The 22,923-nt window shown below is 34.7% G+C and overlaps 1 protein-coding gene across 14 annotated transcripts in view; it reads left to right on the forward strand.

Annotated features, from left to right (window-relative positions):
* SPEF2 (sperm flagellar 2) overlaps positions 1–22,923 on the forward strand; it is a 77,355-nt gene that overhangs the window by 20,873 nt on the left and 33,559 nt on the right. For 8 of the 14 annotated variants that reach the window (XR_003526222.1, XR_003526221.1, XR_003526220.1 and 5 more), the window contains 16 exons: positions 203–390; positions 1,616–1,784; positions 6,124–6,343; positions 6,795–6,922; positions 7,095–7,118; positions 7,887–7,990; positions 8,464–8,711; positions 10,166–10,274; positions 11,011–11,168; positions 12,654–12,988; positions 14,387–14,514; positions 14,621–14,759; positions 18,036–18,173; positions 20,628–20,839; positions 21,650–21,830; positions 22,620–22,761. Coding sequence is in view for 10 of the 14 variants with exons in the window: in XM_027634552.1 (XP_027490353.1) it covers positions 203–390; positions 1,616–1,784; positions 6,124–6,343; positions 6,795–6,922; positions 7,095–7,118; positions 7,887–7,990; positions 8,464–8,711; positions 10,166–10,274; positions 11,011–11,168; positions 12,654–12,988; positions 14,387–14,514; positions 14,621–14,759; positions 18,036–18,173; positions 20,628–20,839; positions 21,650–21,830; positions 22,620–22,761 (2,623 nt within the window). In the remaining 4 variants the exon portion in view is untranslated. Of the gene's footprint in view, positions 1–202; positions 391–1,615; positions 1,785–3,309; positions 3,516–6,123; positions 6,344–6,794; positions 6,923–7,094; positions 7,119–7,886; positions 7,991–8,463; positions 8,712–10,165; positions 10,275–11,010; positions 11,169–12,653; positions 12,989–14,386; positions 14,515–14,620; positions 14,760–18,035; positions 18,282–20,627; positions 20,840–21,649; positions 21,831–22,619; positions 22,762–22,923 lie in introns of those variants that run through there. The other 6 variants (XM_027634554.1, XM_027634553.1, XM_027634558.1 and 3 more) reach the window with 6 other exon arrangements.

Genomic DNA, 22,923 nt, shown 5'->3' on the forward strand with positions numbered 1-22,923 from the left:
CAAGTGGAATTTATAGAATTAATAAAAGTTTTTAGATTAGTTTTTGTATTAGTCTGCTTGCTGGCTCTCCAGCTCTGGTGAGAAATGAGCTGTTTCTGTTTTGTGACTTAAATGAACAAGTTAATTTTCATTTCCAGGACTGTGCACCTCTGCACTTTCATTTTCATTGCAGTCTCAAATTTACTCTTTAAAAAAATTCCAGGCTCTTGCAAAACAAGAAAACATTGATAATGAAGAACAAATTACGAAAGAGAGAGAACAACATGAGAAAATTGCTGCTGAAAGAGCTCAGGCCCGCTATAAAAAACATTATTCTATGTGTTGGGAAGTGATGGGCCAAATCGTTGATATGTCGACAAAAGTAGGAGAATATCGCCACATGACAAAGAAGTGAGTGTGGTAGCTGCCAGGCAAAAATAACAGCTGTAAGGTAGCTGTTAGGGTGTGTTATTTGGACTGCTGTAAGCACTGTAACCAATTATGTAGTTTCTCAGACATTTTACATGACAGCTTTAATTAGTTTGTGTGGGAAAATGATAACATTAGTTTTGTGTGAGAATTCACTGGTGTGTAATACAGAGTGAACTAGTGCTACAGCCTCTGCATAATTTCTTGAAGATGCAACTAACTTGAATCCTTAGGAGACCAAAATCCACTAGTGCCACAGTTAAACTACTGATTTCCTTTCTTGTGAACAAATTGTTTATTTAAAAGTTAAAAACTGAATGGTTTCTAGATTGATGTAGTGGCTGAACACTTCCTCAGTGTAATATAAACTGAATGAATTTCCTAAGATAGGTAACCCTACCTGGACTGTCCAAAGAGTGGCAACTGAGCCCAAATTCTACTGAGTCCTACATGCTGTGGTTCCCTCTGACGTGCCCTAATTGCTCAGGGTTTCTGAGAAGGCCCTAAAAGGGCAATAATCTCCAAGTGCCTGTGCTGTAGAAGTGTTTAAAAAAACGCAGAATGGGGCTTTGTAGCTGTAGTTCTTTTATTAGTATTCAGTGATTTGACTGTGGGGTAAGACAGTATTAGAAGGTATACCAAAATCTTAATTGCTTTTTAATGGAATTGTATGTTAAAATAATACTATTTAACCATATGAAATATATTTTATAGAAATTATATAAATTTAGGCTTGGTAGTTACATAATAAAATAGTCAGCCTAGACATAATTTAGTGAAATTACTAATTGAAAAAAAAAAGGAGTTTAACTATTCATCCAATTCTAAATTAATTTTAACTTACAGTAACAACGTTCTATAGGTTTTTGGCAAGAGGAGGCTTTACCCCACAAAGCTAAGAATGTTTCAGGGCTGGCAAAAATAGCTATAGCAAAACTGTTACTACATAGCTCTGCCAGCCAAATGTTGTGTGATAACACATTTGTGAAAATACTGAAGCCTACAAGTGCCTACAGCTGTCTTATAAGTAAACAAACATTTACAAAAAGCTGTAGTAATTACAGAAAGCATTATAAGCTCTAACTAGCTTAGCATGTACTTGTTTCATGATTAAGATTCTTTTAAATTTGCGTCTACCATTTTCAAGCATCTAACCCTTTAATTTTTGATTTTGAACTGTTTGGTTTTGTTTTTCTTTTTCCTGCAGCCGAGTTCCATTAAAAATGATGCTGGATTGGAAGGAATTTTTTTTAAATGGAAAACCAATATATGAACAAGCCTCAATTCAACCTTTGCCAAATGAACCTGGCCCAGAACAACTTGTAGAGATGAATAAAATGAGTCTGTTAGATGAAAAAGATTATGGTGAATACAAGGTACACCAAACTGATAATACATAATGGAAGATAATACACCTTACATTTTCAGCCAATTAGAATTTGGAGGTGTAGTTTATATTACCAGGTTTGAAAATGCAACAGAAAGTAACAAGTAAAAGCAGTAAAATTAAATACTATATATGTTACAATACTGGAAGTCTTAATTTCAGCAATTTCGAGTGAAAGCAGTCTAACAAGATTTATTGGTTTGAGTGATCCATTCATTTTAAGATAGTAATGTTTGTGAAAATTATTAAAAATGGCTGATGTTTTTCTTAAGCTTCTGTTGGAATAGAAGTAACTATTTTTCAGGATACCTTAAAACTTTTCTTCAACTTGACAATACATTAGTGTAATTTCAAAATTTGAAAATGAAGGATGAATAGTTCCCTGTTAAAATATATTGTACAGTTTTTTCAAAGTTACATTAATGATGCTTTTCTTCAGAAAAGAAAAATCCCACTACATATTTAGACTTCTCAAATAACTTGATAAATAGAATGTAGCAAAATCATGGCAAATAACCTGTCTTTATCTTGTTGGGAATTTATAACTACAATATATGTGTGCTTTTATTCACTTCCTGAGGTACGTTTTCTTTTGATGTATACTCCAATGAGTATAAAAGTTATGAGTTTCAGTGGCTTCAGTCTTAAAGTTTTTCTGATGTATCTCTTTTTTAGGTTCTTATTCACAACATACTAACTCATGTAATGAATTTCACGATCACTTTCTTTAGGTGAAAAAAAGGCCCATACCCAAAGTAAACAGGAAGGACACACAGGATAGAAAGGCAGGAAACAGTGGGGAGCACTAATGAAAACTTAAGTTTTTAGTCATATTGTTTATATTATAAAGTCCTCTCTAGATGTAACATTAGTGAAGGTCACAAAGATTTATTGACACATTTAAAGCCTCTTTTTTCTGCCAGGCTATTTCAAATGCACAGTCACGTAATTAATTTATTCACAGATGTTGTTAGTCTTATGCCTTTCTGAATCATTATTCATCAAAAGCTGGTATAATATGACATGTAAAATTGTTGGCATCAATTCATACTTATGTGTTCTGAAAACCTAAGTGAACAGCTAATGCCTTCAAAGTATTGCTTCTAGGTAAAACTGTATTAACAGGGCATTCTGGCAATGTTCATGCTCATTTTCCTAAACCTTTTGTAAAAAGCCCAAGGCAGGCAGTTTGGCATCTCTCAAGAATACTATGTTTACATTACATACTGACTAAAAGTATCAAGTATATTTGATAAAATACAAGAAAATGCAGTGCTATCAGTCCATTGCATATTAGACATAAGATTTAGCATGAAAGTGTTTGGAAACTACCATATTATCAGTCATGGCTAATCACATAATAAATCACCCAAAACAAGCATAACATTAGATAATACTCAAAATAGCAAATAATTTCTAGTTTCATTTGAAAATATTGACCAGGAGTTATATAATGCTCACCTGGATGCCTGAAAACTTGTTTCTGACAGGTAAACTACTTTACCTCAGGGCAGGTACAGTCTAGCAATTTTCTGGTTAAAAGGGCAAGAAAACTGAAAGGTGAGGGAACCCATTCCATTTGGAATTAATTTTCTCAGAAGTCTAATAAAATTTAAAACAACTGATCCATCTCTACTTATATGGTTAATGGTTCAGATAAAAATGGTTCAGATAGTACATCAGATAGTACAAAGATTTGGGGGTTTTAAGGATGTTTTTTCAATTACATATGAAGAAGTATGTTTTCTGAGATATTTTGGAAAGGAGATATTGTGCAACTCAAGAATTTTTTTTGTTTTATTAATTTGAAATTTTATTTTAAATTTAATTTAGCGTGATAACGATGTGTTTTTATATCTAATACACATATGTTCAAAATAAACAGTGATCAAATTCTATTAGTAGAATGTATGGTGTGGCAATACACCATTCAGATAGTAGATTCAGGAAAAGGTTGCGTATTCTATCCAGAATATGAATTCAAAACATTAACTTTCAGTAGAATTTTAAAACTCTTCACTTTTGTTGATGGTGATTAAATATTTAATTTTATATATGTGTGTACATATATATATGAGATAGACATATATATTTATTGTATATATTATATAATTTTATAGAATTACACAGTTGTTTGCATTTAAAGAGATGTGAAAGTCATTTAGTTCAGCCTCTTTCCTTAAAGCAGGGCCAACATCTGAGTCAGATAAGGTTGCTCAACACCTTGTCTGGTCAACTTCCAAGTATTTCAAGAATAGAGATTCCACAGTCTCTCTGTGCAACCTGTTCCAATGTTTAACCACTCTCATTGTGAACAATTTTTTTTATCATTTTTTTTCCTACTTGGCATTTCTCTTGATGAAACTTTTGACTTTGCCTGTCAACCCTTTATTGACACCCCAAATGAGGTGACAAGCTAGAATCTAATAGCAAATATTATTAGTCAACATATCTTCCAAACAGGTGTTTAGTACGCTGCAACCAAATAAATCTTAATACAGGACTAGTATTATCCTGCATATTAAAATGTTGTCTTTTAACTTCTTACAGCATAAACTGCACGTAAACTTTGCTAGTGCTACAAGATACAATACTAGCAGAGTATATATGAGTGGCAAAAGTGTAATTCTGTGTTCCATTCTTTTGTCTACATCCTTCCATTCTTATCTTTCTTCTGATGTGATTCTCAGTAAGAGGATCTTTACTAGCAAAACCTCATTAAGCTGTACACTGATAAATCATAAATTGCTATTGATCTCAGAGTACATGAACTGGAAGTTTCTGCTCAGTATTTCCTTACCTTAAATTGTTTGAACTGATTTGGGTTGTTGGGTTTGGGTTTTTTTTCTCTCTATTGAATGTGTTCTAGGCAAATATATATTTGAAATCTATCTATAAAATTTTCAAAGATTTATGTGGGATACTGGACAGTAATGTTGCCCAACTTTAGAAGGCAGAATGGTAGAATATTGGATTTCTATTACAAAAATCTGCTACTGATTAATTCTATGGTATTGGTGAAATTATTTTTCATGTTTATGGAATTAAAAAAGTGATTATAGGAATCTTTTTTGGGGTTTGCACAGCAAAGTCCTGGCAGCAGAGGAGCAACAGAGGTGGGTTCTCTGAGAGTCTGCTGGAAGCTTCCACCATATCCGACTGAGCCAACGCCAGTTGACTCCAAGTTGGACCCACCACTGGCCAAAGCTGAGGTGGTGACAGCTCTGTGATAACATATTTAAGAAAAAAAAGTTTTTGCACAGAGAAGTAATTGAGGCCATAGAAGAGAGGGGTGAGAATATGTGAGAGCAATAGCTCTGCAGACACCAAGGTCAGTGGAGAATGACAGGGAGGAGGTGCTCCAGGTGCTGGAGCTGAGATCCACTTACTGCCCCTGGAGGACCCCACACTAGAGCAGGTGGATGCCCAAAAGAAGGCTGTGACCTCATGAGAAGCCTGTGCTGGAGCAGGCTCCTGGCAGGATCTGTGGCCTGTGGAGTGAGGAACCCACACTGGAGCAGGTTTGCTGGCAGGACTTGTGACCCCATGGGGAATTCGTCCTGGTGCAGCCTGTTCCTGAAGAACTGCACTCCACAGAAGGGGACCACACCGGAGCAGTTCATGAACTGTAGCCCGTGAGAAGAACTTGAGCTGGAGATGTTCAGGGAGGACTGGCTCATGTGGTAAGGACTCTGTTCTGGAGCAAGGGAAGAACTCCTCTCCATCAGGAGGAAGAAGCAACATGTGATTCCCTGTTCCCCCACTGTGCTGAGCAGGAGGAGGTAGAGAACTGGGAATAAAGCTAAGCCTAGGAAGGAAGGAGGGGTGAGGGGAAAATGTTTTTTAGGATTTAGTTTAGCTCTCTCTATCCTGCTCTGATTCTGATATGTAATAAATTCAACTAATTTTACCAAGCTGAGTCCATTTTACTCCTGATGGTAGCTGGTGAGTGATCCCTCCCTGTCCTTATCTCAACGCATGCACCTTTTGTTATATTTTCTCTCCCCTGTCCTGTTGGTGAGGGGAGTGATAGAGTGGCTTTGGTGAGCACCTGGCATCCAGCCAGAGGCAAAACATCACAGAACCCATGTAAGTGTTTGTATGAGTACTTATCTCTTAACTAGTTATTAGTGAATATCAAGACATGTTTAATGATTATGATATAATTATACCTTTTAACAAGGGTCTGTTCTAAAAGATATTTTATTATTTAATACTATTCAAATTTGGGTTTTTTATGTATTGTGTTTGTGTATAAATACATATATCTAGAAAAATGAAAGACAAGGCATATTGAGATATGATTTGCTAATTTGTCATTTATACAGAATATGACAGGGGAATGGAGTCCAGCTGAAGAGAACAGTGAAAACAAACCTCCTCTTAATAATAACATATTGGGTCATGTGCTTCGTAGACTGATGGAATTGTTCTATCCTCCACAACCCAAACCTTCGCCACGTGTACTTACTTCATTTCCTGTCAAGGGATGTATTTTGGGAAAAATTTTTAGTGGAAAAACTACCTGTGCAAAGTTTATTGAAAAAGGTAGAGGTTGTTTGGTTTTTTTTGCCTGAAATTCTTTGAAACAATTTTATTTGTATTAAAATCTCACTCTTACAATAAAAATTGTTTGGGCAAATCCTTGAATTACTAGTTCTTGAACCTCAGGTACATCTGTATTTTACGTGGGTTGGTTGCATATCATTCCTTCATTATCTTCCAAAATAAGATTAGAAACACCCAACCCTGAAAGTAGTATTAATATAGTATTACTTCTGCATTGCAAATTTGAAAATGCTTTTGGTAAACTTTGAGGTATTTGTTTTAGAGGAGACTGGCAACGTGGCTAGTGATGGTAGATACAGACTGCAGTGGGTAGAGAGAAGAAAGAGTGGAAACAACGTTTATTATACTATTAATTTAACTGCCTGTAGTAGTTTCTCTGTGCGTAGGCTCAACTTAAACTTCAAAGTTATTTAATTTTTTTGTGTATTAGTTTGCAATATTCAGGTACTATCTGTCGATACTCTGGTTTGGGAGGCCATCGAGTCTTTTCTTAAAAATGAAATGAAAAGTGAACATGATATGATTCCACATGAAAAGAGTTCTGGGGAACAAAATAAGGTAAGCATTTTTCTTAGTTTTCATTTTGGCTCCAACAGGTAGATGAGAATGAAATATGTAAGGAAGAAAGCATGTTTCAATTTTTGCTCAATTTCAAACTTAATTCTACATTATGACATGTAAGACTTCAAGAGTCAGCTTGAATTGACAGTTTAGTTTTTTTCTGTAATAGAACAGTCAAGAGGGCCTATTCAAGGTTTGTAAACCAATTTTAATTTCTACTTTATGAAACAGCATTAATTAAAATGGTTAAATTAATTAAAAGGTTACACCTTTTCATCATTCTAAATTTTTTACCTCACTGCAAGCATTTTATGTATGAAATATGAAAATCTATTCCTCTGTATGTTGGTTAGAGAGTTATACATATTGTCAGAGTTCTATATTTTCATGTTAAATCTCAAATTCACAGAAGATATGGTATTTTCTGTGTCATTTCTGAGTTAGCAAAACTGTATTCTTGATTTTGCGACTGCCAAGCAGATAATTTATTCAATGACAATGTTTCTTTCCTTTACGTTAAAAAATGCTTAATTCTACAGCAATTTCTTTGACTTTAGTGCTCTTTGAAAAATACTTCAAAAGCTAAAATATAAAAGAATCTCTGTAGAATTAATGAATTGATATGCTACCATAGGAAACCATCAATGGATTGGCGGTGGTGAAAATCAATCAAAGTAAGCTTAGAACCAGAACACTTCATTTTTTGGCCTTCCTATCCTTTGTTTCTCAACCATGTTTCTTTTGGCGTTGTTGCCAATGCAGTGATGGAAATCAGTTGAAGATTTCGATTAAACTATGCATTTTTTACAGTTAGAACTATTCTCCTTAATAGAAAAAGAAACCCTATTAAATATAAATTAAAAAATTAAAAAATAAATAGTATGTAATACAAAAAGTAAAATCATACTCTTTTTGACAATGACTGTTGTGAACATTGAGCATACAGTGCACTCTTCCACAGCTGTCTGTACGTGCCCAGCTTGGCGCCGCATCACAGAAATGGTTGAAGAAAGGAAAAAGTATTCCCGATGAACTACTAATTGACCTCTTGTTGGAAGCCATTAAGTATGAAATTATATAAACACTTGGTTTTGTCTACTCTTGTTTGACAGAAAATTGTCTCAATTACCCTGATGTGCCTTTAGCACTGAAGTTCCTGCATGAATATGATTTAAGTTATACCACCATTAGTATACTTCAGAGTTACAGAACAGATTTTACTATTTGTTACCTCAGTACAAAAGTTAGTGAGCAAACAGTGAAATTATGCTTCTAAAAAGAGCTCCTATACAGGTTTTGAAAATTCTATTTATCAAGACAGCAAAAATAGTTTTATTTCTGATTTTTTTTCACTTTTAATTAGACTTAGAGTTATTTTTTCTGATTTACAGTTTAATAATATCTGTCATATTCTGTATTCATCAGTATATTTAATATACTGAATTAATAATGAAAGACTGCTTGAGCAAGCTCTTCTTTAGTTTTTATTATTATGCTATCAATTCACAGTATAATTCTGGTTCTTCATTTACTTTTAGCCAAATACCACCAGAGAAGGGGTGGATTGTGGAAGGGTTTCCAATGACGATTAATCAGGCAAAGCTATTTGACAAAGCCTATACAGGGAATGATCCAGAGGAAAAAGATGCAATTCCTGGAAGGCTCTCACTTGCTATTGATCCCAGAGCCCCTAACGAGCCTCCTGTTACCTCACCTGCATTTGATGTTTCTGTATTATTGGATATTTCAGACACTGTGGTACTGAAACGTGCAGCTAACATGAAGTGTAAGTTTCCAGCTACTATTAACAAAGTAAAATGAAAAGCAGATATCTGTAAGCTGCAGTTACCAATGAAAAATAGCATTACTGCATAATTTCTCTACATCTCGCAGTATCACTTTCATTAATTGTGGCTTGAATTATTATTTCAAATACTTCTGTTTGTTTCAGTCAAAGGTGAATCAGAAGTATGCAAGTGGATGAGTATATGCTTTTTTGCATTTGTACTGAGCTGAGATAGTACAGTGGCTGGTGTTAGATATCACATAAAACAGCAACTGGGAGAAACAAAAATTACAACAGATGCAGAAATATCCCTCAATATAGATAAATGTATAGAAATAGTATTTTTCTTCAGGAGACACATTTGGAAAGGGATGAAGGAAATTATAAACAGAGGGATGTACCAATATTCATCCTCTGAGAGTGCCAAAATTAATTCCCTTTTGATTACTGCCTTTGTCTTGTCTTCAGTTAGTCAGCGAATGATCAGAAATTGTCATTTTAGGCCAACCAAGACAAAAGCCTCAAAGGCCTCTTGAGAGTTGTTTCACTTTCGGACTACACATTTTAAATTGCCCTTACACACCTTGTAAAAACATAAGTTTTTTTCATTAATATGTCCCATATTATCCAAAATTATAGGAGATTCTTCTTCATTTTCACTGCAGCACACAGATGACATAAAACTTAAAGCACAATTTACATTTAACTTCTATGTAGATGTAGGAGTGAGGATGAGACAAAATTTTCAGAGTTCTTGCTAACAACATAGTGAAGATAAATGTATATACACTTGAAATTCTTGATAAATTTAAGATCTTGTTTTACCAAAACAATTGGAACACGTGACAATGCATGATGTAATCTCAGAAATACAAACAGAATTTATTTCATGTTATGTAATATGGTGATAGAGTCAAAAGAACAATATATCAGAATTTTTTAAATTTGGCTTATTTCTAATGAATTAAAGATTCCTTAAAATTAGAAAAGACTCAGAGAGAAACAATACCTTGTCGTTTCATGCAGGAATATCTGCTCATTGTGGAAAGTAGTAGGTACTTAAAGGAAGATTCAGATAAGACAGGGAAAATACCTTCTAACTGGTAGAGTAGATAAGGCTGAAATAGTCTGCCCACAGGAATACTCCATCTCTTCAACTGGAGATTTCTGTGACTGCAAAGCATGCATTAGGAAATGTTAGTGCTATAATTGGCTATGCATTTAAAAGGAAGAGGCAAGACAGTGTTTTCAAGTCCTTTACAGCTTGATTTTGTATTTCTATGATGTTCTCTGACTTCTCCTTTCTTTTAGGAAGTTCGATACTCAATTTTTAAATGAAGAAGTATAAGATCAAAGAAGACTGAAATTTTCTTATAATAATTATCTTACTTTGCAGAAATAACTGAATGATTGCCTTTTTCGATATAAGCTCATATATGCTCTTTTCCACAAAGTAGATAAATCAAAGTCATCTCAAACTGAACAGGAGAGCAGTGATCAAAATTCAGATCCAGAAATCCTAGAAGAGAGGATTGACTTGGACAAGGACCAGGTCCTGCATAGGTAAGTTATATGAAGTACAAAAAAGTTGCTCCAGATAGATGTTTAGGCATGTAACTAATCTGAATCTCATATGTGATCCGTGACAATACTGACATACTTAATGTAAAGAATTTACTTAGGTGTTTCTCTAATGTGGAGCCTAAAGGATATTTGCCTTGTTTGCACAATATAAATAATCCTAGAAAATTAGAATTCATGTGTTTTGATTTTCCAGGGTACTCTTCCAGGTAGAATTTAGTCTTCAGATATATACTGCATAAACTATATGTATACATATTTGTATCTATATATATCTATATGACACACATGATGTAACTGCATTTGGGTGAAACACATTTGAGTTTTCTAAAATGCTGTTTTCCATTTCTACATTTATAAAAAGTACTTAGTTTTCCAGTTTTAATTAAATCACTAGATGATTAACTTTACACAAAGAGCAAAATCAAGAACAACAAGTCTTATTTCTAAATATTTGATAATACTAACTACTTTGGACTATTATTTGTTATTATTGGTTTAGTTGTGATATAGGAAAGTAGGTTTAGCTTGTGACAAGAAAGAGGAAGAAAGACTAGCTAACAGAAGGATTTTGAAAATTTTCCTGTGTTTAAAATGAAGAGTTTGTTGTGGATGGAGTTGTTTTAGTGTTGAGATGGTCTGCTTTTTTGAATTTTCGAAAATGTTTGATTTTCCACTACTTAGATTTTAATTTCATACATTAATATGATTTTTGTAGAATTTCAGGCTTTCTAGACACATGGCCAAAATTGGAGAAATGGTTTTCAGTCCATCAAAATATTCTAGTGAGTGTAAATGCAGAGACAGAAGAAAGTCATGTCTGTGAAACAGTGAAGGAAATTATAATACAAGAAATTGTGAAAAACCAGAATAGAAGTAAGTTTTCATGTTCTTACTTTCTAGAAGTCAGTAACAAAAGACTTTCTTCTTTATAATTAATGATTACTATATAACACTATATGGCAACCTGCATTTTTGCTGCCCCTGGAAGACTTTGGAGTTGTGTGAGTTAGTGATACCTGCACCAGAACCTTGAACTTTTCTGTTGTGTTTTTACCTTTTCAGAGGATATGGACCAATTTCACATAAAACTTAAATTAAAGCATTAAATTCAGTCTTTTTTCCTGGATTAAAAATGGTATATAGCATAATGGTATAAGAAAGTCTAACTTGCCATTATCAAAATTTATTCATTTAGCAACAGCAGCAGCATAAAAGCATGGATAACTAGGAGTGGTTTTGATATGAATTTTGGTACCTCTTTATTCTGTTTCTCTTCTTAATCAAGCAGAAAATAATAAAAAAAGGAAAAAAAGGTGAAGTATCCAGGGAAACAAATACATCAAGTAGGCCAGTATTAGTAGACCTGTGAATAATCAGAGGTTTTTTTCATAACTATTATGAGAAAGTCTTGATGTGTCTTCTACCACCAAAAGGAGAAAAAAATAATTAACTGGAAAAGTACTCTTTACAGTAAAATTTTATCCCACTACTCATGCATAAGGTCTCTAGTTCATGAAAAATTCTTGGAAATACCACAGCTGACAGAAAATTGGATGGAGTGTTTTCAAAAAGCTACCTAGTTGGAATTGGGGTTTTTTTACGTGCTTGGTATAATTAATAGCCCTGCTGGAGTGGGTGGCAAAATTCCTATTGATGCAAACAGAGTGGAGATTTTCTAGTTAGAATCCAGCTATTGTATAGAAGTACTGTAAAGGACTATTTATTCCCTATGGAAAAATAATCCCTGTGGCCAATTAATAATGTTTAATTTCATAATTATGTTGATAGCTTCCAAGCTGTCCTTCACTATTAGGTTCATATAAGCAGGTTGGTGGAACATGATTTACCTTTAGTGACTCCATGCTGACTACTCCTGATCACCTTCTTGTCCTCCATGTGAGTAGAAATGGCCTCCAGATGAGGTGCTCCATCACCTTTCCAGGGTTTGAGGTGAGGCTGACTGACTGGTAGTTCCCTGTGTCCTTCTTGCCCCTTTTGAAGACCAAGGTGACATTTGCTTTCTCCCAGTCCTCAGGCATCTCTCCTGATCTCCATGACCTTTCAAAGATGATCATAAGCAGCCTGGCTATGATGTATGCCAGCTCTCTCGGCAGTCATGGAGCATTCTGCCAGGGCCTGTGGACTTGTGGATGTCAAGTTTGTTTTAGCTGTTGTCTGACCCAGTCCTCCTTGGGCACTGCTGATTTCATGAGTATATTTTCTGATTAACAACATCTAAGTAATGAAATAATGAATCTGTTCCATTATTTTGAACTTGTCAGAGTAGCAAAGGTGTCTAATTCTGTTTATTGATACTTAAAATATGTTTGAAGGTACTAATTGTACATTTATATCAAGGGTCTACTCAAGAAATAGCACCAGCAGAAGAAAAACCTTTACCAGATACAGAAGAAAAACCTTTACCAGATACAGAAGAAAAACCTTTACCAGATACAGAAGAAAAGCCTTTACCAGATACAGATGTAAAGCCTTTACCAGATACAGAAGAAAAGCCTTTACCAGATACAGAAGAAAAGCCTTTACCAGTTACAGAAGAAAAGCCTTTACCAGTTACAGAAGAAAAGCCTTTGCCAGTTACAGATGATCTGCTTCCTCCCTCTCCTGAGACACCACCACCACCACCAGAACCAGGATCAGATGAATGGATTTATGTAGATGAACCACTTCCCCAGGTATGTTAATTCAGGATTAAACGTCTTAAATATCAAAGTACATATTTTTCTTAGTATTCTATGTATGGTCTACTTAAACTTTTTACATCAGTGCATATTATTTTCTTCAATATTTTTCAATGTAGTTTATGCTAATACTGTGTGATAAATAATATACAATCATTCCTACTAAAATACATAAAATAAGGGAACATACTGTAAAATTTTGATTTTTCTATCTAAGTTCTTTAGAATTATTATTAAGAACACAGATGCCTGTGTTCTTAATAATAATCCATTTTACTGTTGTGATATATTGATACAGACTCACTAGATCAGTTTTCTGTCTTTGACAAGGGGCAGCTGTGGATCTCATGCAAAGAGTAAGAATGGGAAGTGTGTGCACTAATCTTTCTCCTAGGATACTTTTTTCCTTACCTGTTTTCTCCAAAGGCATCTTTCTAAATTCCAGTGATCTGTTTAGAGCTTTCCTGAAGTTGCTTTGTATCTACATCTTATGTTTAGTGGCTCTCAATAAACTTTTCTTTCATGATTCTGTGTTTTAGCTGCTATAGTTGCTTTTTTGAAGCAATTTGCTTTTTGTTCTCCATGCAATAGGCTGTATAATTATGTTAATTTGGAAAAAAAGTTTCTCTCTCTTTGTTCTAAACAATTCTTTGCTTGAATTTGATGACCCTAATTCATGAATTGTGAGATACAATTAATAATAATTCTTTAATCACTCTCTGAAGGTATTTAAGATGTATCACTGGCATCTCTTATATGTTCATTTTGCTCAATGTTGCTTTTCTTCTCCAGTCCAGTTATAATCTATTCTAGTTCTCTTGTAAGTCTTTGGAGATGGGAAGCTGGGACTGCATGCAGTTTTTCAGATGTAGATTTCAAGGGTGGACAATGAAACTTGAAATTTTGTTACTAATTCCTTTCTTAATATTTACCAGTTTTTCCTTCATGATTGCTTGTGCTTGGTTTCCTCTGGCCATGGGCTTTATTTATATTTCACGACAGTCAGTCAGTGAAACATCACTTTTGTAACACTGGACAGTCAGCTTAGATCTTTACAAGCTCAAACAGAAATGACCAAATTTTCATACTTCAGTATTCACTCGGTATCATCACTTAGTTTATGAGCATATCCAAAACCATAGATACTGGAGTATTCTGCTGGAACCTACCACTCCTTTTAAGACCTGCCACTTTTTTCAAAGAAATGCACAGGATAAAACTATATGCTGTTACAATGTCTATGATCAGTTGTAAATCAAAAGAAATATATAGTGAAAAAAAAAGTAATATGATTTAATGAAATAATTTTTTCATGTATTTACTAATGCTACAGATAAATGAACTACCAAGAAATATATCATTTAATGTTGATGTTTTTTAAAAAATTCACAGGAGATAATTGATTTTTTAGTACCTTACTGGGAAATGATAGAAAATGTGTATATAAATACCATCAAAACTGTACTTAGATGCCTAAGGGATGAACAGTACGCGATGATTCATTACATAGCAGATATTAGGTGAGTAGAAGTAGTATCTTATTACCTTAATATTAGTGTATTTTATTTTTCCTATGGCATTCTGTATGTCATTTAACACCAAAATTATTTTTACCATAATTTACAGAGAAAATTTCCAAGAATATTTGAAACGTCCAGATCTTAAGCAGGAGTTTGTATCTCAGTGGCAAGCAGATTTTAATTCAATTTCTGATGACTTGCGAGATGATGAGGAAACAAAAGCTGAACTACACCAAAGAGTTACTGTAAGTAAATGGCAAAATTTGCAATATATCCTAGACTATTATTCATTGTATACAAGCTTGATATGACATGACTGATATTAACTTCTTTTTCCTTCTTTACGACTCCTCTTAAACTATTTAATTTACTCTTGTGCATAAAGTGTTCTTCACAGTTATTTCTCTGTTGTTTGGCCATAATATTCTTATGTCTTGCTTCAATTTTTAGGTTACACTGAGGTATCCTGGTACACTGCTCTTTTTTTCTTTAAATTTATGGTTTTCAGAGGTTTTACAAGTTTGGCCATTTCTATCACAATCTAACAAATCTTGGCAAGATTTTAGTTTTTCCATAAGTTATATATGGTAATATATGTTTTCTAAAACATTCATACAAAGTACAGAGAATTTTCTTGAAATGTTTTGATTCAGGTAGATTTTTGTAGGTCATACGTGTCCTGAGTGTTCTTCTTCACAAAAATCCGTGACAGTAAAAGTTCTGACAAGTTCATAGCCAGATTTAACATAAGCCAAAAGTACAACTATCTTTGATTTTATCAGATTCCCATTTCAGAACAGACATGATTTTTAGTTGAGTCATATCAGGAAAAATGCTCCCAAAAAAGGGGAAAAAGAATATTGACAACATTGCTAATAAAAGGCAACATTTGTGAAATCGTGGATTAATTCACTGAGATAGAAAAAGCACTAGATGGACCTGCCTTTCTGTAGAATTGTTTCAATAGAATGAATTAGAGGATTTAAAAATCATCATCCATAGTCCTAATTTCTGCTAAATTGAATCATAAAAAGACTGGTGTCACTCTGTGCTATATTTTAGAAAGGTAAAATTAAAATATTTGGACTGTTGTACGTAACAGAAATCCATGTTTGACATTGTCCAATTCAGATTCTGTTAAGAGGAGGTGGTACTCCCATATGATGCAATGAGACTCAGATACTGTGATAAGGCTAAGCATTTTGGAGTGAATATATGATTTTCAGAATTTTTTTCTTTGAATGACCCGTTCCATTCCTTGTAGATCCCAAACCTTTGGGTGATTGTGAAGATGATACCTCCTCTATGCTTTTAGGCCATGCCCATTGTACCTCCCTGACTGTAAGAATTCTGTCAACTGTCCTTCCTTGATGCTAGAAAGAAAGAGGAAATGAAAGCAGTGATAATCTTCAGAATGTTTTTCCTCAAACTCCTAGACTGCTCAGCTCTGTCATCTCAGCTGATCCTTTCCTAAAACACTAGAAAGGGCCAGCTGTAAGACCTGAAAACAAAATTTCTCTGATATCGACTGGAAAATATAAAATCCCACCCCATTTTGTGATGTATGAGAACTTTCTTAAAGGCCTAAAGCCCAAAGGGCAGCCAAGACTTCCTTTGACATGCTGTTGTGTTTTAACCCCAGCCAGAGTCTAAGCCCCATGCAGCCACTCCCTCCCTCCCCCACCAGTGGGACTGGGGAGAGAATCATAAAAGCTAGAAAACTTGTGAGCTGAGATAAAGACAGTTTAACAGGTAAAGCAAAAATCAAGCACCAAGCCAAGCAAAACAAGGAATTCGTTCACCACTCCAGTCCATGGGCATGCAGAGACCCCACATCAGAGCAGGCTCCTGGCAGAAACTGTGGCCTGTATGGAAGAGCCCAGGCAGGAGCAGGTGTTCTGGCAGGACATGGACTCTACATACTGGAGCAATGCAATCCTGAAGGGCTGCACACATAAAAAGGACTCACACTGGAGCAGCTCTTCAATTACTAAATTCTCTGGGAAGGACCCATACTGGAGAAATCCATGAAAGACTGTATCCCATGGGAGGAACCTCACTCTGGAGCAGGGAAAGAATTCAAGGGGGCAGAAAGGGCAAATGCAGTGTATAATAGACTGGCCACAAACACCCGTTCCCCATTTTCCCTGTGCCAGGTAGGAGGTGGGATATAGAAGGGTCAGGAGTGAAGTTGAACCTGGGAAAAAGAATGGGCGGGGTAAGGTGGTTTTAGTTTTGTGTTATTTATCATTATTCTGCTCTGTTATTAATTGGCATTAAATTAAGTTAATTTTCCCAAATCAAGTCTATTTTGCACATGATTATAAGAGATGAGTGATCTCCCCATCATTATCTTGACACATGAGCTTTTCCATCATATTTTCTCCTCCTTTCCTGTGAGGAGTACTAATAGAACAGTTTGGTGGACAGCTGGCAGCCAGCCAAGGTCAACCCACCACTGCCAACAGATAAGTTGTATGCTTATATACTTTTATATTCAGCAGCATATCTTTAGGTGTATATTCTACAATGTGGACAACGATGATTGTCTGCACCTTGAGTACCTTCTAGCCATCACTAATGTGTTTGGGCTTCCTATTTGTCAGCTTCTCTGTGGCTTTTGTTCAACAGAGGATGAGTGAATTTGTCTGAAGTTTTTGGACAGGGAGAGAGAAACAGGATTTGACATAATAGTCTGAGACCAAGGCCTGGTGAATATGGAATCACCTCAACTGAAGCTAAGCTCCTCATGGCAGGGCTAGTAGTCTAAAACACCTTTTTTATCCCAAAACAGGTCAGGTGAGGCGGAACTGCTTGGAGTCCAACAGACAGGTCATCTTGTCCTACCTTAGCATTGCATTTAGCAGATCTCTTCCCATGATCTCTTACAACACAGTGGTTTGTTCATGCTATTTCCCTGCAGAGATGGTAATAGGGAACAAGGGATTTGCAAGGATGTTTTATGCTTAGTAGGTCTTCAGTGCTGTCAGTGAGGCACATAGTGCTGCTATTAGATATAGACATTAGTTGAAGAGCCCTTAATTAAAAGAATGTTGGAGAAAAATGGCATGGAGGCAATCCAAATTGGAACACCTCTTGAAATCTGGCATAATTTTCTCAGAATTTTTCATGCTGCACATCCCCTTAGAATATTATTCTTAGTGTATTGGTTAGCAAACCATCCAACTGCAAAGTTGGTGCAGTTGGGAGCTTAGCTATTCATAGTCTCATGTTTGTCTAGCTTTGATAGATTATCTCTGCCTGAGGAAAAGCAAGGCAGCCTACACATTGAACTCAGGTCTTTGTATTCTTCTCTGTGGTACATTTGTAAAACCACTTTCTGTCAGCTCTCTATAAGCATGTGGCTTGACCAGGCTTTGATATTTATGGCAATAAAGAAAAACCCCAAATGAGACAATGCTCTATACACAACCCCTCAAAAAATTAATAATAAATATATAAAATAAAGTTATTTAAGTTTTCTTTCATAGTTAGTTATCATATTTGATTTTGTGTTTTAGGACCTAAGAGATCTTCTCTGGGATATCTGTGACAGCAGAAGGGAAGAAGCAGAGCAGGAACGTGTTGATATCATGAATAAAGGCTGGCTGCCAGATCACAGGGGAATTGCAATGAACCATTTCTTTTCGCTTATGCAGGTATAGACCACTACAGAGTCTGCAATGGAAGGGGACAATGACTCTGATTTGGAGGACAGTAAGCCTGAGAGAAATGTGTGAGAGACTGAGAATTAGTTAAGCAAATCTTCATGTCTCTTCTGAATGTGTCTAGGAAGCTGAGAGACAAAAAGGTGACATTCCATACAGGCAGGAAAGGTTAAGAAAAATACCATTGTTGTTGGCCAACCCCCCCAAACTTTCAATCTCTGTTATACAGTGCTACTTTTTGCTATTTTATCACTCCAGTGAATCATCTGATTTTTTTAACAGAAGTGTTACAGATGTTTATCCTTCTGTAATCGTATTGACATCTCCATTTAATTTGCGAAGTACATAATTCACCTCTGTTGTAGACTTACTTGATGTTACAGTATTTCCTGTATCTCAAAATTATTTCAGTTGTAACTTCACCAACGTGGCTTGAAATTTTATCTACACACTGAAAACCAAAAAGTAAGGTATGTTTTTGATATTGAGATATCATTTGTTGCTCTTGAGAAAACCCATTCAAATATGACCCAGCTTTCAGATATCTACCCTTAAATTTTTCAAGAGCAGTAAAGTAAGATTTCCCTGTTACTTCTGTTCTAGGTGCATAAATTTGATTTAGAACTGGACTGGAATAGACTAGACTAGACAGGCTTTTCTGTAAACTGAAGTGAAAATTCTGTGAAAGTTTTGGCACTTTAAAGAAGACAATAAAAACAATGCTTTAAACACATACCTTGTGATGATGATTTAGCTGAAAAAAGCAGACCTAAGAGTTTAGGGTGGGTTTCGTGCCTTTAATTCTATGTGTGACTTTAATATGTTTAATAAACAAGGGAGCCACTCTCTTATCTTGTGTGAGTGTTATGGTAATTTAAATATAAAGTTTGTGAAACAGTCTGTTGCTCCAGTAAGTAAATTGTTAACTTCATTTTCAAAGAATCTAAGTAATGCCCTAAAGAAAGACTTAAGGCCAGTGACTAAAGAGAGAGGTTGAAATATCAAATAACTCCTGACTAGCTGAACCACATTAATCCTGTAATTAGGGTATTTACAGGCCTGACTATTTAAAAAATCCATCTTGAATCATATGCATAAGGGAGACAAATTAAAGTAATGTTACAGAGCTTAAATATTTTATTATTCTCCTTTTATAATCATATATAACTTTACAATCCTGATTCTAACAGAATTTCATGGACAGATATGATGCAGTCCAGTGGAGATTCACTGTGAATCTATTTTGATCTGTCTTGTGTGTATATGCAGAGTAACTCTTTAAAATTACAAACACATGTATTAACCATAGATAAGCTTTTATTTTCATAAAGGAAAATTTAAAGGAAAACATTATTTCTTTCTTTACTTAGTATATATTCCCCAAAATAACTGAATTATTAATCCTAAAACTGCAGAACTAAAAATATAATAACTGTAACTTTATGTAATGATCCTTTTTTTTTTGGAAACAGCCAGAAACAGACTTCTTTGATTTTGAGCTCTCCATCTTTGGGTTTTTCTGTTGAAAGTTACATATATTCCCCAGGTGGCTCTGTAACTGCATGAACATATAGATTTGTATAAATGCCATTTATCAGATTTCATTCCATCTTTCTGTGTACACACAGTTATAATAGAAAATATTTCCTCCTTAACTCATGGATGAGTACTGGTTTACACCACAAAGGTTTTATCCTTTGTTTTGTGAATGTGGTTTTGTGCATTTTCCCATGAATATGTAGTGCTGTTTTGTCAGTTAGAGACTAACACCATACTGTATCAATAAATCAAAACATGACAGGTGTTAAATGTTTCTTGAATCTTACTTGATTTCTTCTGAGATGATTCACACAAAAAGATCTTCAAGACACTTAGGTGTGTTAAAGTCTGTTGATTTCTTTGATCCAGAAAAACTGTATGACTTGTAAAATTTTTTCCATCCATAGCCCTTTTTATTTTATGGTATTAAGGATTTTATTTCCTTTGAAAAAAAGATCCATGTAATATGCTCGCACTAGTATACTTTCTACTATAGAAATATGTATACATCAAAATATATTGTGATTAAATGTGATACACGTTAGGCTCATGGTGTGACTCTTTGGGGTGGTCCTGTGCAGGGCTATGAGCTGGACTTGATGATCCTTGTGGGCCCCTTCCAACTCAGCGTATTCTGTGATTCTATGATTATTGATTGTAGAGGATTTTTCCTATTTTTGCTATTTTAACAACTAAGATTCTTATTACTCCTTAGAAATAGCAGTGTGAATACGGTATAGATGCAAGTAGAAGTATGCATTGAGTACACTGTAAATGGTTATGCTTCTTTTTCTCCTTCAAACTCTTAGGATTTAGAATTGTTTCTGCTAACATGTATTTAAAAAAGTAACAGAACTTTGTTCTGTCCTATTTTGAATTACAATTCTTCTATCTTTTCTTCTCGAGGTTGAAATGGATCGTTTCCAAGATACAAAGAGAATTCTTCATGACTACTATAGGTCAATGGAAGGAAAAATCCCAACAGAAGACAGTAAAGATTTTACTAGAATCCCACTGTTAGATATTTTTGATGTAAAGCAGAAGGAAGATGTAGATAAGGAAGATGCAGAGCAGAAGGAAGCTGTAGAGCAGAAGGAAGATGAAGACAAATCAAAAAGGTAGAAATGCATTATTAAATTATACAAATATGAACAAATACAATGCACTGATAACTTTGTGGGTGTATGTGGAAGTATATGTGTGTATACTTAGAAGGATGGGGAAAGAATTTTTAGCCAGGGATTATACTGAAATGATGGATCTTAAATCATCTTATAGGTTACATGTACCCCTGATTTTTTTACTGATTTACCTATATCACATTCACTAATGCATCCCTGAACTATAAAATGTAAAGGCTGCCTTAGGAGTAAATCTACTATAGGAATGTTTCCTATGTCCCTCACAATCCTCACATAAATAAGTTAAAATATTATTGTGGAACATTAGCAGGTTTTAAATTTGCACCAATTAGCATAATTAAATGGGTTGTGTAATGACAAATGTAAATCAAAGCAACCTACAAAGATGCACAGAACTGAATGCCATATTAAAAGGTAAGGGATACCATCAGATAATTTCACAATATAAAAAATGCCATCAGTATTGATACCTGCTTTTTAACTTACTTGCAGTGCATTTAGAAAATGTCTTAGCATTAAAACTGTGCTTCTAACCCATGTGGAATTCATCAGCATATCACACAGTCATTTGCTGTAGTTTTATCCATCTGTTCGTATTCCTTGGCTGTTAATCGTTAAACTGGACAGTTTTCTTCTCATGTATGCTCTTCTTCACTTTTGGTCATTTTCTCTTGCCATTGGAAATTTTGAAAATAGCATTCTAATTTTTTGGCATATTCTCTGATATAGTTGCTAACACTTTTTGCAAAGGGATGTGTCAATTATTGCTTATATTTTATTTTTGAGGATTCCTCTGGTTTCTTGGAAACTGTTTTCACCAGAAATTAATGCTGGGACAGAAAACAAGGGAACTCTGCAGGCAAGTCCTAACGTTGAGAATTCTGAAAATGGACTGGCTACTTGCAGGAATGATGAAAGGCTTATTATTTATACATGGCAAAAAGCAGTAACAGCAGTATCAAATATGGTAAGGAATATTTTATTTACTTAACCATTTCTGGATCATACATTCAAAGCCTCCCATTCAGCAGGCAGCCTAAACACATCATCTTTCACAGTGTATCTCAATTTCATGCCTCTTGCTCCACTGCTGATATTTCCATTGAACATTTTTGTAGTTCTGTGAGGAAAGTGTTGGAATCTGTGTGTTATCAGCATCTCTGTATTTATAACTGACCCTTTTACTCCATTACTGAGAGAAATACTTTGAATGTTGCCTCTGTATATCTACTTCTTCCATGATAAACTCTCCTCTTCCCCCTCTGTAGAAGTGTGAGAAGATGGAGAATTTTAATCCTGTGATGCAGTGTTTGCTCAAAACTTTCACAGCTTGAAAAGCTATAGTTACATTCTTTTTTCTATATAGCTAAAAGTAAATTAGGTGAGCTTTTAAAATGGTTGGTTTCTAGGTTTAATTTTTCTTTTCTCTGTGATCATTTAAAAATAAATGAATTTCTGCACCCTTGCCACATAACTTTTAGGCTTGCTTCCTATACTGTTGATTCTTGCATTTCTCACATTTTCCTTGAGCGCAGGGAATGATTACAAAATTAAACCCACTCTGCCTCTGTCTTGCATTTTTGATGTACAATTATATTTTTGGTAAATAATCAAAGTTTAATCAATTAGTTAAAGTATCTCCTTTATTTATGTGTCTACTTATCATTAAGTACTTTCAGCAAATATAGGCAATTTGAAACAGTAATTGCACAGACTTGATGCTATGTACTGTACTGTGTGTGACTATGGTGTCAAGGTAACAGCTGAAATAGAGTTTAGAGAAATGGAGGAAGAAGAACATCAGCAGCAAAAACTGAAAGAAGATCCGAAACGCTCAGGCAAAGCTGCTGGGAAAGATGTCAGAAAGCCTTCTACCAAATCACTTACTAAGAAGAAAGGTATTTAAAATACAGACTTTGTATTTTAGTAATTTAGTAATTTCAGTAGTACTTGAAATTACTGAAATGTAAATATGTGAGTAATACAGAAATGAATAAGCCAAGATATTTAATTTGTATTTACTTTCTCTTTTAAAATGTAAAGTGTGACGTGTCAGTATA

The sequence above is a fragment of the Corapipo altera genome, unplaced genomic scaffold (assembly GCF_003945725.1).
Source record: "Corapipo altera isolate COAL_440 unplaced genomic scaffold, ASM394572v1 61411, whole genome shotgun sequence".
NCBI classification, from domain to species: Eukaryota; Metazoa; Chordata; class Aves; order Passeriformes; family Pipridae; genus Corapipo; species Corapipo altera.